The sequence below is a fragment of the Marmota marmota genome, unplaced genomic scaffold, assembly GCF_001458135.2.
Source record: "Marmota marmota marmota unplaced genomic scaffold, marMar, whole genome shotgun sequence".
Taxonomy (NCBI): Eukaryota; Metazoa; Chordata; class Mammalia; order Rodentia; family Sciuridae; genus Marmota; species Marmota marmota.
The window spans coordinates 771622-787545 of record NW_025999964.1 but is presented as its reverse complement, the minus strand read 5'-3'; the positions used below and the strand labels follow the sequence as shown (position 1 = coordinate 787545).

At 62.2% G+C, this 15924-nt stretch overlaps 1 protein-coding gene across 2 annotated transcripts in view; it reads left to right on the top strand.

Moving 5' to 3' along the window:
* LOC125616851 overlaps positions 1-5621 on the top strand; it is a 10191-nt gene extending 4570 nt beyond the window's left edge. The window contains exon 3 of one of the 2 annotated variants that reach the window (XR_007347635.1): positions 4844-4968. Coding sequence is in view for 1 of the 2 variants with exons in the window: in XM_048803220.1 (XP_048659177.1) it covers positions 4844-5621 (778 nt within the window). In the remaining variant the exon portion in view is untranslated. Of the gene's footprint in view, positions 1-4843 lie in introns of both variants that reach the window. The other variant, XM_048803220.1, reaches the window with a different exon arrangement.
* The last annotated feature ends 10303 nt before the right edge of the window (positions 5622-15924 follow it).

The window sequence follows — 15924 nt, the reverse complement described above, 5'->3', positions numbered from 1 at the left end:
CACACCACCCCCGCCTGGGGCGGCCCCCGCTCCTCCGGTCGCTCAGGGCCCAGCTGACTCCTCCCACATCACTTGTCACTGCTGACACTTGGTTAACCTGCCAAAGGTGGGGCAGGTGGCGGCAGGGTCAGTTTGGAGGGCCTGGAGGGCAGGAGCTCAGCCGCCACAGCACAGCACAGCACCGCCCCTCCCCACCCCACGTGCTATCTGTGAGAGCCAGGCCCAGTTTTCAGCAGCCTGCTGCACCCTGGGTCCCCCGCTACCCTGTCCCGGGCCTCACTATTAGCACCCTCTTAGGGTTCAGTGTAGCTGGAGAGTTAGCTCTCTAGCTGCTGCCCCAGGTGAGCCTGGACCCCTGGCCCAGCTGCTGCCCAGACAACAGTGGCCCTTGTCTGACCGCCTGGGTGGGAGCTGGTACCAGCCCCGGGTGTCTCCTGCCCAGCCCCCACCCCACCAGGGGCAGCAGGCTGGCCACATTGTCCATTCACCCTCCGCCCTCACTATTAATAGCTCTCTGGGAGAAGCATTTGCTATAAATAGCCCCCAGCCCCTCACATGGGCTCATCAGACCCTGTGCCTGGGTGCACACAATCACCCACACACACTGCATACTGCACACTGTGCGCTCCGAGTAGCATGCTGGGCACCCTGCCCGTTCCTGCCTCTTTAGGGCAAAGTGCATGGAGGGGCCCCACCCCACCTGCCCTCCAGACAGAGGCATGGCCATCCTTGTGCCCCTCACCACCTGGGGTGGGAGGCTGACCCAGTCCTACCTCAGCTGGCCGGGCTTGCTTCACAGCCCAGCCCACTCCTGTGGGTCACTCAGGAGCCTGGCCCTGCAGGCTCTCCCTCACTCTTGAACTCTTTGTGAGGCAGACACTGCAGCCCACCTGGCAGAGCACCCCGATGGCCGAAGCCAGCCTGGAGGAAGGCCTTTGGACCCCTGCCCACTCCCAGGGGTACAGCCACTACATGGACCCAGGCCTGGCTCTCTGCTCTGGATACTGCCAAGTCAGGCATGAGGATCACAAGGTCCTATCAAGCCCCATGGAGACACAGGCTCAGCACAGCCTTCACCCACTGACTCCCACTCAGGGACCCCAAGGCTGGCTCAGCCTCCCACCTGCCCTATGGGCCAGGCGTCACTGAGCTCCCGTCCCATGCTCTGACCCCAAGGCCTCAGCAAGCAGGCAAGCTGTGGTCCTCCTGCGACAGGGTGGCTGCCTGGCCCAGGATAGCCTTCCCTGCTCAGACGGCCTGGCCCCTGTGGTTGGCAACAGGATGGGGAATTGGGGGCTGCTGTTATTGTGTAGAGAGGGAAAAGGGAAAACAACCCTGTTTACGGAAAAGGCGCGTCCGGTGCCGCTGGCCAGTGGCCTTCCTGGTGGGACAGAGGTCCTTTGTTGGGAAAACAGGAAGCGAGGGTTTCCATGACCTTCTAGCCACCCGCCGGCCGCCTGCCCCAGCTTCCGCTGATTCTCAGCAGCCTCTGCCAGCCATCAGCTGCTGCTCTGTCCATCCACTTTTTGTCCATTCCTCTGAATGGTGCCCAGGCGACCAGCTTTGGGACAGATCAGCCTGTCAAAGTTCATGGGCAGGGGTAGGTCTCCTGGAGAGCATCTCCTGCCGGTGGTGCTCCCAGTCACACAGGAAGGAACACCTTCAGTGCTCCAGGTGCCTGGGTGCAGGGGAGCTGAGCCCCAGGCTTGTAGCTGCCTGAGGGCAGCTGCCCGAGGCCAGCCTAGAGGAGCCCAGGAGCGTGAGTGTGAGTGGTCTCTGTCAGGTCCTGATGGCGTGATGCCCCCAGGGTGTCCAGGAGCTAACCCAAGGAGCAAGGGCCTGGGCACAGCTGTGTGCCAGGGACAGCTGGCCAGGCCTTGGGAGGGGCCGAAACACCCAGAGGCCCCCAAGATGCATACCTTCTCCCCACCTGGTATGATCCTGGGGTCAGAGTTCACTGTGTCCCTGCTGCCCAGGCCAGAATCCACCCATGGCCTAGACACTGCTCTGTTCACTAGTGGTTCCTTCCTGATGTGGGTGGCTGGGCACACCTGTGTTCACATATGCACCAACACCACACACGCCACAGTTGTGCTCAGTGTCCTCACGTGCACACGCATGGGACACACATGCTCACACACCCACACCATACCACGCTCAGGCAGGCACCTCTCCAATCCTCTGCAGTGCGCAGACCCAAGGCTCCCCAGAGGTTCACTGGACAGGGAGTGAATGAACGAACCACCGTCCACTCAGCCCTCCGGCTCCTCCCTGCACCTCCGCCTGGCGGAGGATGGACGTGTGTGTGTGTGTGTGTGTGTGTGTGTGTGAAATGTGTGTGCGAGCTGCTCTCCGCAGCGCTGGGCCCCACGCAGACACCCTCCCAGGCAACAGAGGCTGCCTGTGGGAGGGGATAAGGCCCAACAGGCAGAGCATGTGACTCTGGAGCTGCAGGCAGCACCGAGGTGTCTGGGTGGCTGAGGCCACCGCCCTCCCTTCTGGAGACACAAAGCCGCAGCTGTCCCCCGCCACAGTGGGCCCGTGCAGGGCAGTGTTGTAAGGGCAGCTGGGTCCAGGCTGAGGCCCCAGAGAGGAGGGTCAGGGCCCAATGGACTCGCCCACTGTGGTGAGGTCACCTGATAGAGTGGGCAGTGTGAGGACCCCTAGTGCCCACCACAGCCTCCAGGCCAAGAGTTGGCCTCCGTGTCCAGATCCCTGTGTCAGGGGTCCTGTCATCCCACATAGAAGAAAGCTTCAGTCCCTGGACCTGCAGGCTGTGGGATGGAGCCCAGAGAGAGGAGCCTGCAGCCATGGGGGAGCAGCCTGGGGTCACCACAGGGCTCTGGCCGGGTGCCTGTGCCTCAGCTGCTATGGGATCGAGGGGGCTCCCCAGGCCCACTCACGCAGCACCTAGGACACATATACCCTTCAGATGAAAGGACAACCCAGCCAGCACCCTGACTCTCAGCAGGTGGCACCTTGAGGCACAGAGAGGTAGCCAGACCACAACTGGGTCTGCCCCAGACACCAGGAGCTAATCAGCAGGCCCTATGAGAACAGATCATCTGCAGCTGAAGGAGAGCTGGGCACTGGCTCGAGCCCTGGCAGGGACAGGGAGGGGAGGGGAGGGTTATGGACCCAGAACGGGGCGCTGGCCCTTCACTTTGGTCAATGATGGGTGGCAGGAGGGCTAGGGAGGGAGGTAAATGAGGACTGGAACAGAGGGACACTTGGAGGACGTCCGCAGGAGGGCAGGGGAAGAAACCGTGAGCCTGGGCCAGTGGCATCTGCTACAGAGAAGCAGAGGAAAGTCCCACCAGTGAGACCTGGGTTACAGGAGGGGTCCAGACAGGGGGTCCTGAGCCCAGCAAGAGAGGGGACAGGGAAGGAGGGGGCTGGGCACTCTGGGCCAGCCCAGTGGAGGGCAGCCATGGCGCCACGCTGTGAGGATGGGCCTGGACTCCACGCGGAGGTGCAGAGAGGCTGTCCCCAGAAGAGGTGGTCTATGAGATGCTGTGGGGGGCTGGTGACCCACAGAGGGTCACCAAGCAGGTGTGGCAGCCCGGTGTGGGTCAGGGAGCAGAAGAGCAGGTAGTTTCCCCAGCCATGTGGTGGGGAGGCCACGGGGTCAAGTGTCTGTGATCGGAGCTGGTTGGGGGACAGGAAAGAGTGTCAGGGGAGTGAACCTGGGGACTGCAATGAGAGGCCACCAGGAGGCTGCCATCAGAAAACAGGCAGCAGCAAGTGACCACAGGGATTTGGAGAAACTGGGCCTTCGTGCCTTGGTGGTGGGAATGGAACCCAGGCAGATCCAGGCTCAGAATGCCAACCGCGGAGCCCCAGGCCTCAGACTGTCTGAAGTTCTGAAGACCAGGGAGTCCACGCAGACGGGCTGCTCCTGCTGGGGGCTCTGGCTGAACCATCTCTGGGTGGAGAGGGGGGAAGAAGGGGGGAAGATGGGAGAGGGGGACGGACAGACAAGTTGTCTGGTGACTGCGCCAATCTGAGCTCCTGTGACTGACACCTCCCTCTCGGCCCCTCCTCCCAACACCACCAACTGGAATCAAGCCCTGGGAGGCCCATTCAGACCGTCGCACCACGTTCCTAGACAGGGAGTTAATGGCTGTCCCAGCAGCTGGGGAGGGGACAGGGTTTCAGCTGGGGGGGAATGACAGGCCCTGGAAATGATGGGGTGGCCGCACAGTGCTGGGGCCGGGCCCAATGCCACTGGACTGTACACTTCAAAGTGGTCACATGGAAAAATCTGTGTTTTCCTGCCGAGTACCGTGGCACACGCCTGTCATCCCAGCAGCTTGGGAGGCTGAGGCAGGAGGATTGCGAGTTCAAGGCCACCTCAGCAATTTAGCAAGGCCACGAGCAACTCAGCGAGACCCTGTCTCTAAATAAAATACAAAAGGGGCTGGGGATGTGGCTCAAGCGTTAGCGCGCTCACCTGGCAGGCGTGCGGCCCGGGTTCGATCCTCAGCACCCCATACCAACAAAGATGTTGTGTCTGCCAATAACTGAAAAAAAATAAATACTAAATAAAATACAAAAAAAAAAAAAAGGTCTGGGCGGGGATGTGGCTCAGTGGATAAGCACCCCTGGGTTCAGTCCCCAGTAACAAAACAAAATAAAACCAGCTTCCAGCCAAGTTAGTGAGGCGCAGCATGTCTAGTGGCCTAGTTAGAGCGACCACGCGTGGGTGAGCGGGAGTGGGAGCCATGCCGTCGCCAGGATCCCACGGGCTCCAACACTGGCATTAAAACTCGCCTTGCTCCATGTAAAGATAAATGGTGAGATTTACAATAATGTCTTCAAAATTTAATTTTTCCTCACTCAGAACTGTGCAGCAGAAGACACAGGACAGGCTGAGGAGAAGAGCTCAGCATTCACAAGGCCACTGTCCCCTGCTTTCTGAACAAGGGACCCTGGATTCTCCTTGGGACTGGACCCTGCAGACCCAGCAGCCAGCAGGGCCTGCAGTCAGGCAGAGAAGCAACCTCCCCTCTCCTGCCCTGCTGCAGCTTGAGCTGGGTACCTCAGCAACGGGGTCTCAGGAAGGACCCAGCAGACCCGCGAGGGGTGGCATGGTGAGGCACAGTAGGGCGCTAGGAAGAGGAGCAAGCGGGGCGGGCCTGCAGGTGCTGGCAGGGCTCTGCTGGGTGACCTGTCCCCGCGCCGTGACTGCACAGGTCCCGAGCTCTTTTAACAATGTCTACATTCACACACTTTTTTCACTTGTGCTAGGGATGGAGCCCAGGGCCTGGCACAAGCCACGTAAGTGCTTTGCCGCTGGACAGAAGCTTCTTTGGGCCTCTCTCCCCTTGGAGGGGCCTCCCCCACCTCTGGCCTTGGGAGCTCAAAGGTGCTGGGACTGCGTCGTTTCCCACACCTACCAGTTCCCCTCAGGCAGCAGGGTGTCTGCCCACCCCGGTCCCCTAACTCTACCCCTGCCTGGGCTCCCACCACCCAGAGTCCGTCTGCACGCCACCCACCCAGTCCTCCCCTGGCTTCCCAGAGGGGAGAGACCCTGGTGTCTGCTCAGAACCAGGGAGCACAGGGAGTTCGTCCCTATAGGCAGACTTCCTGCCCGGCTGACCTACAGAGCCCTTCAATAGCTCGTAGGGGTGCTGGGCATTGGGCACTGATGTCCTTGGGCCTGGGGTGCCCACCCTCCCTGACACTCAGGCTGGTCAGATGAGGTCCTCCTGACAGATGAGGAAATACTCTGAGACCCAGTGGGGCCTGGACCCTGACGGTAGCCCAGGGCTGGGCTTCAGCAGGCTGTCCCCAGCAGGGAGAGGGCCTCGGGGGCTATGGCGTGTGGGGCACAAGTGGGCTTGGGCCTGACCTCTGATGGGCAGGGACATACTTGAAAATAGCCAGACTCAGCCCTGTGTGGCCAACTTCAGTGCCTGCTGTGGCTGGTGAGGAGGTAACAGTGCTGTCACCTGGGAAGTACAGAGGTTTCCTGGGAACCCATTTGTCATGCAAATGTGCCTCCTGGCCCTGCGGCCTGCCCCTGGGCTCTGCTGTCTGTCCAGGTGGACCTGGCTGGTTGCCTCCCGGAGCCCCCTCCCCCCCCCCCCCCCCCGCAGTGCTGGCAGCTGAAGAACATTCCCTCATTAACAGGGCGCAGCTCCTGGCCTGGCCGGGACTTGGCCCTGCCCAGCTGGGGGTGGGGGCGCACCGTGGCTGTGGCTGAGCCTCAGTACCCAGCCTGGCCCCTGCCAGCCGCATCCCGGGCCCCCCTGACGTGAACACTGGAATGCTGTGGCACAGGGCAGAGGACCTAGGCCTCGGTACACCTCCTTGCTGTGCTGGACTGTGAGCCATGAGATGTGGGCCTCTCGCCCCTGCACCCCACAGGCCGGGCCTCAGCCCTGCTCAGCCTGCCACCTCCCTGGTTGCTGAGCCTGCCACAGCTGTCCCCCACAGGGCTGTGTCAGCTCCCTGTGTCCCTGGGGCCCAGGCTCAGGGTGTCTAGGCTATAAGTGAGGGCCCTGCCCTGGGGCTGGTTAGCCTCTGGGCCCATGTACTCCGTGGTTAGTGTGGCTGGCACTGGGTCACTGAGTGACAGAGGCTCTTCTGTCTTCCTGTAGGCTCAACAGAGTCTCAGTGTACCCTGTCCTGCCCCCAGCCAGCATGAGGCGGGCTCAAGCTGAGCACAGTACCCACCCTATGGCTGCCTCAGCACTTGACACTTCATGAGACTGGCCAGCTTGGCCACCAGCAGTCCTGGGAACAGATGGCAGCTCTGGGACCCATGGAGCGGCCCTGTGGGCAGGGTGACATGGCCCTCCCTTGGGGCCCTTCTCATGCCTGGGCCCTACCATTAGCATCTGTGCCTCAGGGTGGCCAGGGGGTCCCTGAGGGCCCTCAGCTCCTGCTGCAGAACCCTCAAGGCCTGGTGCCCTCCAGCCTGGGCCCTGGGCATGTGCTCTCTCGCTGTTTGCCCCTCTGATGTGTCTCCCTGGCATCCTCTGGGTCCATTTCAGGTACACTGTCACCAGGTGGTGAGATGTCTCGGCGCGTCACTTAGTGTAAACAGGCGGTGTTTCCTGTGGCTGGAGTGATGTGAGGCAGAGAGAAGGCCATTGGATGTGGAAGCCACCCAACACCCCCTGCGCCCATCGCCCAGTGACCTCTGCCCTCCAGCCCTCTGTCCCCCCAGCTGGGCAGAATCTGAGGTTCCCACCGGCCCAAATAGCAGCCCAGCCCTGGTGGACCCCTTCTTCTCACAGCCCCTGCCCAGGCCCTTGGGGAAGAGCCTGTCCCTGTCCTGACCCCCTTTCCTGACCAGGGCTCTTTCTAGTGTAGATTGGGGACCTGGCCACCCTGCCTTGGGGGCAGTTCTGGGACAAGCTGATGGAGACCTCTCGGGGAGGGAGCCAGGAGCCCTGGCGGGGTCATTCCGTGGCTGCCACTCACTGTCCAGACAGCATCAGCACCCAGGAAGGATGTCCCCTTCAGGGACTAGAACCAGGACTGTGCAGCCTGGCCTCTGTCACCGCGAGACTTCCAGAGGAAGCCCAGGGCTAAGGCCAGGTCCCCAGAGCCAGTGGAGACAGCGGGGAGGTGGTGAGTCCTCCCCCGACCCGGGAAGCCTAGGCAGGGGAGGGCCCAGCACCCAGGAGGTGTGGCGAGGAGGGCTCCGTGGAGTCTGCAGGCTTGGGACAGGGACCTTCGTGCTGCACGTCCTGACTGGGCTGCCCTGCCCACTGGCCCTGAGCCACGGCCAGCTGGGGACACGGTGTGCGGCAAGAACAGGGTGTGTGTTTGCTCAGGGTGCCCGGAGCCTGGTGAGGGACAAGGGCCCATTGTATCCCAGGCTGCCCTGCCCCACTGGTCTATCCACCATGCCCCACCCATCAACCCTGCTCAGAGACCCCACCCCTGTCTATAGCTGCTGAGGATCCCGTGGGGCAGCTGCCCTGCTAGGCCTGCTCCATACACATGAGGGGTCTGCTGCAGCCCCTTCTCAGGTCCTATGGGCTGAGCTGAGAAGAGGGCCTGGCCGGGCCCCTTGCCGGAAGGGCCTCAGGGGGCAGGGGTGTGGATGGTGGCGGGTGAGTGCACTTCCAAGGCCACTCAGATGCACTGGGAAGTCTAGGGACAGCCCTTCCCCTTCCCCAGCTCTGAGGTGTATCCCAGGCTCCGAAGGGCCTTGAGGTGGACAGTAGTGCCTAGCTCACCAGTGAGGAATGGAGGCTGGGGGGTCACCAGGACAGTGAGGACATGGACACAGCAGGCACACATGTGTCATAGCAGAGGAAGGACTGGCCAGGTGTGCAGAACTGGTCTGACCAGATGCGGGAGGTGTGTGGGGGTGTGTCTGTGCTTGCTCACCTGGATTTGCGGAGGGGCCCACCAGGAGGCAGGCGGAGCAGAGGCCACAGCCTGCGTCACGGGCATCACCTGCGGCAGCATGATGGGCAGGTGGCCACCGGCGGGGGCATTCGCTTACTGGGAGTGGCAGGGCAGGTCTGGGTGCTGAGCCTTGGTAGACAGGCCAGAGGGCGTCTGGCAGGCAGGTGGGCAGGGCCCAAGCAGGCCCTCCACCCGCCCTCACAGGTCAGAGATGCATTGATGGGGACATGGACATACCACAGAGGGTGGGATCAGGCTGGGTTGCCAACAGGCCCCACTAAGAGGCCAGACCTGGCTGGGGCCTGGTCCCTGGGGAGGCCAAGACCCAGCTCCACAGCCCCACCTCTGGCTCTGCCCACCGGCCGCCGTCAGTGCCCTCCAGAGCCCTTGAAGTGGCTGAGGCAAGGCCAGTCTGACGGCTACCTGAGGCAGAAGTGGCTTGGCCAGCTCCATGTTGCCCCTGCCCAGGTCTGACAGAGAGGCTCCATGCCCAAGAGGCCACTAGTCACCTCTGCTGAGGGTCTCAGAGACAGACTCTCGGCTGCAGTCCCTTAACCCAGCTGGACGGGCTCCTTCTTCCCTTGAATTGCCCCACTTCCTCCCACCCCAAGCCCCCTGTCCAGGACAGCTCCTCCTGACACTCCTGCCCCAGCAGTGGCCTCACCCTCCTCCCTGATCGAAAATCCTTCCCAGAGAGATGCCAGCCCCACAGTGCCAGGGCCCTGCCCTACCTGCTCACTCCTGGTCCCGGACTGACTCAGGTGTGGCCACCCAAACTGGCTCCCCTGTGGCCACTTTGCCTTCCTGAGCCTCAGTTTCCCCTCTGTAAGTTAGGACCCAGAGGAGGACGGACGGGGCCAGGGCTGGTGGGCAGGTCTGAGGGTATGGACTTGTGCTCAGCTCTGCTGCGCTGCTCTCGCACTACGACAAGCTAGGGTCCACCCTGATGCAGGACCACGGAGGGCCCCACCCCTAGACCTGAGCCCAATCCAACCCGGCACACACCCCTTGGCTTGCCAGCCAGCCCTGAGCAGCAGGGGCTCTCGGCCAGGTTGAGGCTGAGATGGGGTGGGAAAGAGCAGGTGTTAGGTCCTGTGGGCGAACAGCGTTGGTGGGGGATCCTGGGAGCTGGTAAGGACAGGTCCTCCCGGTGAGCCCGTGGTCCTCACGTTGGAGGACAGTGCAGGAGACCCAGGGAGCCGGGAAGGGCTGTGAGCAGGGCAGGGACACTTCAGAGACAGCTCCCGAGGTGTGAGGAGTGAGGAGGGCCCCGTGGGGCACAGGACAGTGGACAGGGGTGCGGGCCTGTGGGGACAGGCAGGGCCCGAGGAGCCGTAGGGATGGTGCAGCAGGCGATGGCTGAGTGAGCGCCATTCTGGCTGTCCCTGGGCAGCCTCCGCCCTGGGGTCCCAAAGAAGCTGACTCGCCCACCTGGGAGACACCAGGGCCGGGTCGGGTCGAAACCCCAAAATGGTGCGTCCCAGAAACCAAGAGTCAGCGGCTTCCCTCCCACTGCCTGGGGCAAAGTCACCCAGATAGGGTGTGGCCAAGACCGGGGCACAAAAGGCAGAGAGGACAGCTGGGGCTGGTGGCCCATCCCACCCTGCTGGGCCAAGCACCAGTGTGGGTACGGATGTCCTAGGGTGCAGGAGTTCTGGAGAGACGTGACTGTGAGTGGGCCAGGTGGGCACCTCTGCGCCCGGGGATGCTGGGCCCGGACCCACCTGCTCAGCTGGATGGCTCTTTCCCCAAGGGACCAGCCGGAGCAAAAAGCTGGTTCTCTTTCTCTGGGCAGCCCCCATCTCAAACAGGGGCCCCTTCCCAGCATCACCTGGTGGATGTGTGCCTGGACTCCTGAGCAGATGCGGACAGGGGTTGGCAGCAGCGGTCAGTCAGGACTCCAAAGGGCAGATCACCCCTGCCCCTGGCCCCTTCAGACCCTGAGGGACCCTGTGGTTCTTTTTCTCCTCTTCCTGGCACTGCTCAGTCCTGAACCCAGAAAATGGGGGGGGGGTCTTGGAGGAAAGGTGCTTGCTCAGGTGGCAGTGGCCCTGCGGCTGGGTGCGGGGCAGGCTGCCTGCTCAACCCCTATGCCCTGGTCTACCTGCAGCCCAACCCCCCACCACCTACCCTCTCCCCAAGAGGCTGGTATCCCAGGAAAACACACCCCCAGCCAGGGACAGCACGAGGCGGTCTGGGAGGGGGAATATGCAGAAGGGCAGACAGGACAGGTGTGAGCCAGGTGGGCAGCAGGCTCAACAAAGTTAGCCAGCACTGACCCAGGAGCAAAGGGCATGGGAACCCCAAACAGCTCACACCTGCAGCACCATCAGCCCCAGCAGGTCCTTGGAGGCCTCCAGAAGGCAGCGAGGACACAAGCAGGTGTGCTGTGGACAGCCTCGAGCAGTGAGTCCTATAGGACCCAAGCACCCACCGAGGTCAGAGAAGGCAGAGAAATGGCAGAGGGTTCTGGGTGGAGAGTGGCCCAGGGCCTGCAGGGAGCTGGGATGGGGAAGAGTGAAAGTGCAGAATTCCTACCATTCTTTCCATGTCTGGGCAGTGACTCAGCTCTGGGCTTCCTGTGCCTGGCCAGGAATGCGGGGCCAGGAGACCAGTCTGCACCCCCTCCCCGGCATGCCAGAGCCCTGCCCTTCTTCCTCGCCAGTGCCACCCACACCCTCACTGCCTGTCCTGCCCATCTCTTGCCTAACCTGGCTCTCCCGGCCACCATTTCACAGGGAGAGAGGACTAGACCCTGAATCTTGTGGAGAGATCCACACAGGGGGGCCATGAGGTCCTGCCCCATCCTTGCTGTGACTCAGATACCCCACTGAGGTTGTAGGAGAAGAAAACAGAGTGACCTCTGCCTGGGCCTTAGGCTTCCCATCTGGACATTGGACATTTGGCAAGACCCCAGGTGTCCAGCCCTTGGCCACCCAAATGAGGCCACCCATCTCCTTTCTGGAAGAGAGGTGGAGTCCAGGGCTGCAAGACTGGAGGCCGTGCCCTACTTACCTGGTGACCCCAAGGCGGCTGGGATAGCCTGGCTCTTTGCAGTGCGTCAGGGGCTGGGAGAAAGAGGAGGCTTGCAGCAAGGGTGCCCGCTCTGGGGCCAGCTGGACGATGTACACACGGCCCAGTGCTCACCTGGGAAAAGTTGTGGACACAGGTGCATTGTTCCCTGCACCCTGGTCCAGACTGAGTAGCCACAGAGTGCTTGGGATGTCTTCCACACCAGACTGGGTGTCCCAGCTGCTGGTTGAGAGTACCAAGCACAGCACCTCTCCAGGACATTCCTGGCAGCACAGTTGGCTTGGCTCTGGGCACCCAGAGCACACAGGGTGTGTGAGGTGAGCTGACCAAGACCTGGAGGCACCCCTCAGCAGAGGCTGGCTTCCCTTCTGGGCTGGCCTGGAGGCTTCTCCGCCCACCCCAGGATGAAGAATGGAGCTGTGGCGGCCTCCCCGCGAAGGGCACCCTCTGGGGGATGTCAGTCAGGGGCCCTGCCAAGCTCAGCGGGCAGTTCTTCCTGGCCCTGTCCTGCTTTCCTTGAGCCCCCATCGATCTGTGCGTCCCTGTGCTCTGCTGGCCCGAAGGACCTTCCAGAGGCTAAAGGAGGCAGGGGCCAGGCTGCCAGAGCTCTGGACTCCTCCTGCCCCATGAGTGTAGGCTGGAGTCTGCCTTTGGAAGTGCTCGGAGGGGTCCACTGAGGCCTAGGAAGGGAACCTGCCCCAGCCCCATCTCTGACCAAGACTCTGCCAGCCCACTCTGATCCAGGGCCATGAGGTAGGTCCGGGCAGGGCATTCAGTTCAGAAGTGGCTGGACTGTGTTCCAACGGCAGGGCCACTTCCCTGTTCTTGGGAAGTGGCGGGGGTAGGCGGAGAAGCCTCCAGGCCAGCCCAGAAGGGAAGCCAGCCTCTGCTGAGGGGTGCCTCCAGGTCTTGGTCAGCTCACCTCACACACCCTGTGTGCTCTGGGTGCCCAGAGCCAAGCCAACTGTGCTGCCAGGAATGTCCTGGAGAGGTGCTGTGCTTGGTACTCTCAACCAGCAGCTGGGACACCCAGTCTGGTGTGGAGGACATCCCAAGCACTCTGTGGCTACTCAGTCTGGACCAGGGTGCAGGGAACAATGCACCTGTGTCCACAACTTTTCCCAGGTGAGCACTGGGCCGTGTGTACATCGTCCAGCTGGCCCCAGAGCGGGCACCCTTGCTGCAAGCCTCCTCTTTCCCCCAGCCCCTGACGCACTGCTGCATCCTGGGACCCAGATGCTCCTGGTGCCACTTACTGCCTGCCGGGAGCCCCTCCCAGGAGCCAGATCTGGGTCCATCTGGCAGAGGTGGGGCTGGAAGCTCCCTGGGGAACAACAGAGCACAGCCTGAAGGCAGCTCAGCTGTGTGGGCTCCCACAGGACCTGCCCCAGCCTGACCTGGCTCCAGGCTGTGGCTGCTGGATCCAGTCCCTGCCCGCAGGCCTGAGAAGAGAGGGGCCGGGTGAGGGGGCCTCCTGCATCAGGTGCCCCGCAGGTGCTGAGCTCTGGGAAACACACCGGTGGTATTCTAGTGCTCCTCCAGCAGAACTCTGGGTCATACTTGTTCTCGCTTAGAACCACTGGCTGCCCCCACCATGCCCCGGCCTATTTCTGAACCATTAAAGATGGAGACCCACAGACTTGCAAGCCCCAGACTGTGTGGGCTGGCAGGGAGGGGCCCGCTGGGCCTCATCTGAAGCTGCTCTCTGTCTTGCTCCGTCCAGGCCTGACCTGTTCTTGGGCAGAGTTCATGCTCTGGCAGCAGCACTCCTCTCTGAGTGCACGGCAGGGCCAGCTGCCAGGCATAGTCTCATCCTGCTCCTGAAGTTCTTCCTCCTGCCAAGGCCACTGCTGTCTCTGACCACATGCACAAGGGGGTGGGACAACAGTGCCCTCCGGGGCTGACATGGGCAGCCCAGGCAGATACGCAGCAAAGTGCTCACTAAACGTGCACATCCAAGGTCATAATCATGTCCAAGCCCACATTTGGGGGAATGTTTGCTGAGGCTGTGATTCCTGGGGTTCGCCCAGAGAGGGGTTCCTTTGTGACCTGCTGTGGTCCAGGCAGCACCTGGGGCCAGTCCTAGGACCATCCACAGCAGCTTCAGAACTTCTCATCACTGCTGCTGCAAGTTCCAGGCTCCAGGGTTCCGGAAGCCGCTAGGACTCAGGTCATGAGCCCCTACCCCTCTGGGAAACCACCTGATTGACTCCAAACTGCACAGCCCTGATCCCAACCCTGGGCCACTTATGGCCCCAGCCCTAGCCAGGTGCTGGGCCTCTGTGCAAGTTCTTTGCCCCCACCTGCCCCCTATTCTACCCAAACTTGGAGACTCAGGAAAGCTAGGTTCCCCTCCAAGGAGCCCCCGAGTGAGGGGAGCTATGCTCCTGCCTACTTGGGCCTGCAGGCTCTGAGCTCCCCTGGGGCCACATGCAAACCCTTCTGGATCCCTGGAGATTTGCTGCTGTGGCACCTGGAGTCTCAGCCACTCAAGGGGTCAGGGTGTGTCAGCAGGGGCAGCCCTGCACCCTCAGCCCCGGTGGACCCTGTAGAACCAGTAGCAGGAATTACCCTGGCTCCCACCAGCGGTAGCTCACTGGCCTTGAGCATCTCCCCTAGAGGTGACTGGGGCATGTTGGGCCCTGAGGCCAACTTGTCCTAGGAAGCCACAGGACTCTATTGATGAAGTTATGGGGTCTGGGCCTGCAGTGAAAGCTACATCCTCCTGAGCCACACCTATGAGGCACCTATGGTGTGCGGTGGAAGTGCCTGTCAGCCACAGGCTGGCCACAGGCCCCATTCTGCAGACAGGGAGATGAAGGATGGGAAGGGCTGGGGATGAGCTGCCATTGCAGGCCAGGTCAGCGGCAGGTCGCGGCCTTAGCTGGGTCATGAGTAGGGCCTGGGCAGAGGAAACCCAGGCTGGGATCAGGGGATGTTCCCCAAAGGTGAGCCAGGGAAGGCACTGCAGGAGGTGCTGACCAAGGTGGCCCAATGTGGTCCAGCCCAAAGCTGCGGGTAGCCTGGCCCTAACCGGAGGCCACAGTGCTTGATGGAGACGCACCTGCCCCACCCAATGCCCGGTTCAGGCCTGCTGCCACAGGGCCCTTGCAGTCCCGGTTCAAGCTGCCCAGCTTGGCTGCAGCTCTCCGGGCTGCTGAATCCAGCTGGGGTCACCTTGCCCACCCGGCTGTCAGGGACCCTATTTGAGCCTGGATATTCCATGGCACCCTGCTGGGCAGGATCAGGTGAGGACAGGTGGCCATCCACACATATAGGCTCAGGCTAAAGGGTGGCTTGGGGCGAGCACCGCTCAATGGCAGCAGGGTAACAGCAAAGGGAGCAGCAGCGTCCAACCCTGCGTGGCCTCAGCTGGGCAGGGAGGTGGCACCGCAGCCTCTGGCACAGGCTGGAAGAAGGGCCACAGCTGGGCCAGAGTTCACGCAGGCTGCCTTCCCAGTTCCTACTGAGCCCTCTCCCAGCACTCCCAGGCCTCTGGGAACTGTTGCAAAACCCGACCAGCCTCTCCAGCTCTTCTCCCCGCCGGGTGAGCGGCTGTGCCAAGGAGTGTGGAGGCAGGAGGGGAAAGGGTGCCACCTGTTCCTGCTGTGTCCTGAGAATACCACTCCCAGTCAGCGTCACCGGGCAGCCACCCTGGGTGCCCGCACAGGGTGTGCAGGGGGCCTGCATGGTGCTGACCCAGCTGGTCAGGGCCACGCTCAGGAGGGGTTAGACTCCACAGTGCCCAGCCTGGAGCACCAGGGGCCAAGGTGTGGAACCAGTGCCAACCGGGCCTTGAGGGCTGGGGAGGAATCAGCCCAGGCCAGGCCAGGAGTCCTACAGTGGACACCAAGGTCAGAGAGCTTGGTGTCCTACTACGCCTGACTGTCACTGGGACTGACCCTGATAGCTGAGGGGCACACACTGGAGCCCCAACCAGGCTGGAAGAGAATAAAGGGGGCCCTTGGGAAGGAGGCATGAGAGGTGACACAGTCACAAGCCTTGGTGGGGGAGGGGCAGTGAGAAACTGGACCCAGCCCAAGCTGGAGAGATGTCAAAGATGGCCATGACAGTGTGGGGTAGCCTGTGGTCCGTCCAGGGGCAACTGGACACAGATTAAGGAGACCCCATCACTGGCGTGGGACTGGGGTGGACAGACCCCAGGGAAGGGAGAAGAGGGCCCACAATGTCTAAAGGACACAGGACAGAGAAGGGTAGCTGGGAGAGTGTGGGGGAGGCACCCCTCAAGGGTACTCACCCCACTGTCCCCTCTGTGACGCCCAGCTTGGCATGAAATCTGTGTGTTCCCAAGTTGTCTTGAGCAAGAGTACCTGCGTGTGTGAGTGGTGATGTGTGTGCACGGACGTGTGTGTGTGTGTGTGTGTGTGTGTGTGTGTGTGTGTGAGAGAGAGAGAGAGAGAGAGAGAGAGAGACTGGGGCTGGGGATGTGGCTCAAGCGGTAGCGCGCTCGCCTGGCATGCGTGCGGCTCAGGTTCGATCCTCAGCACCACATACAAA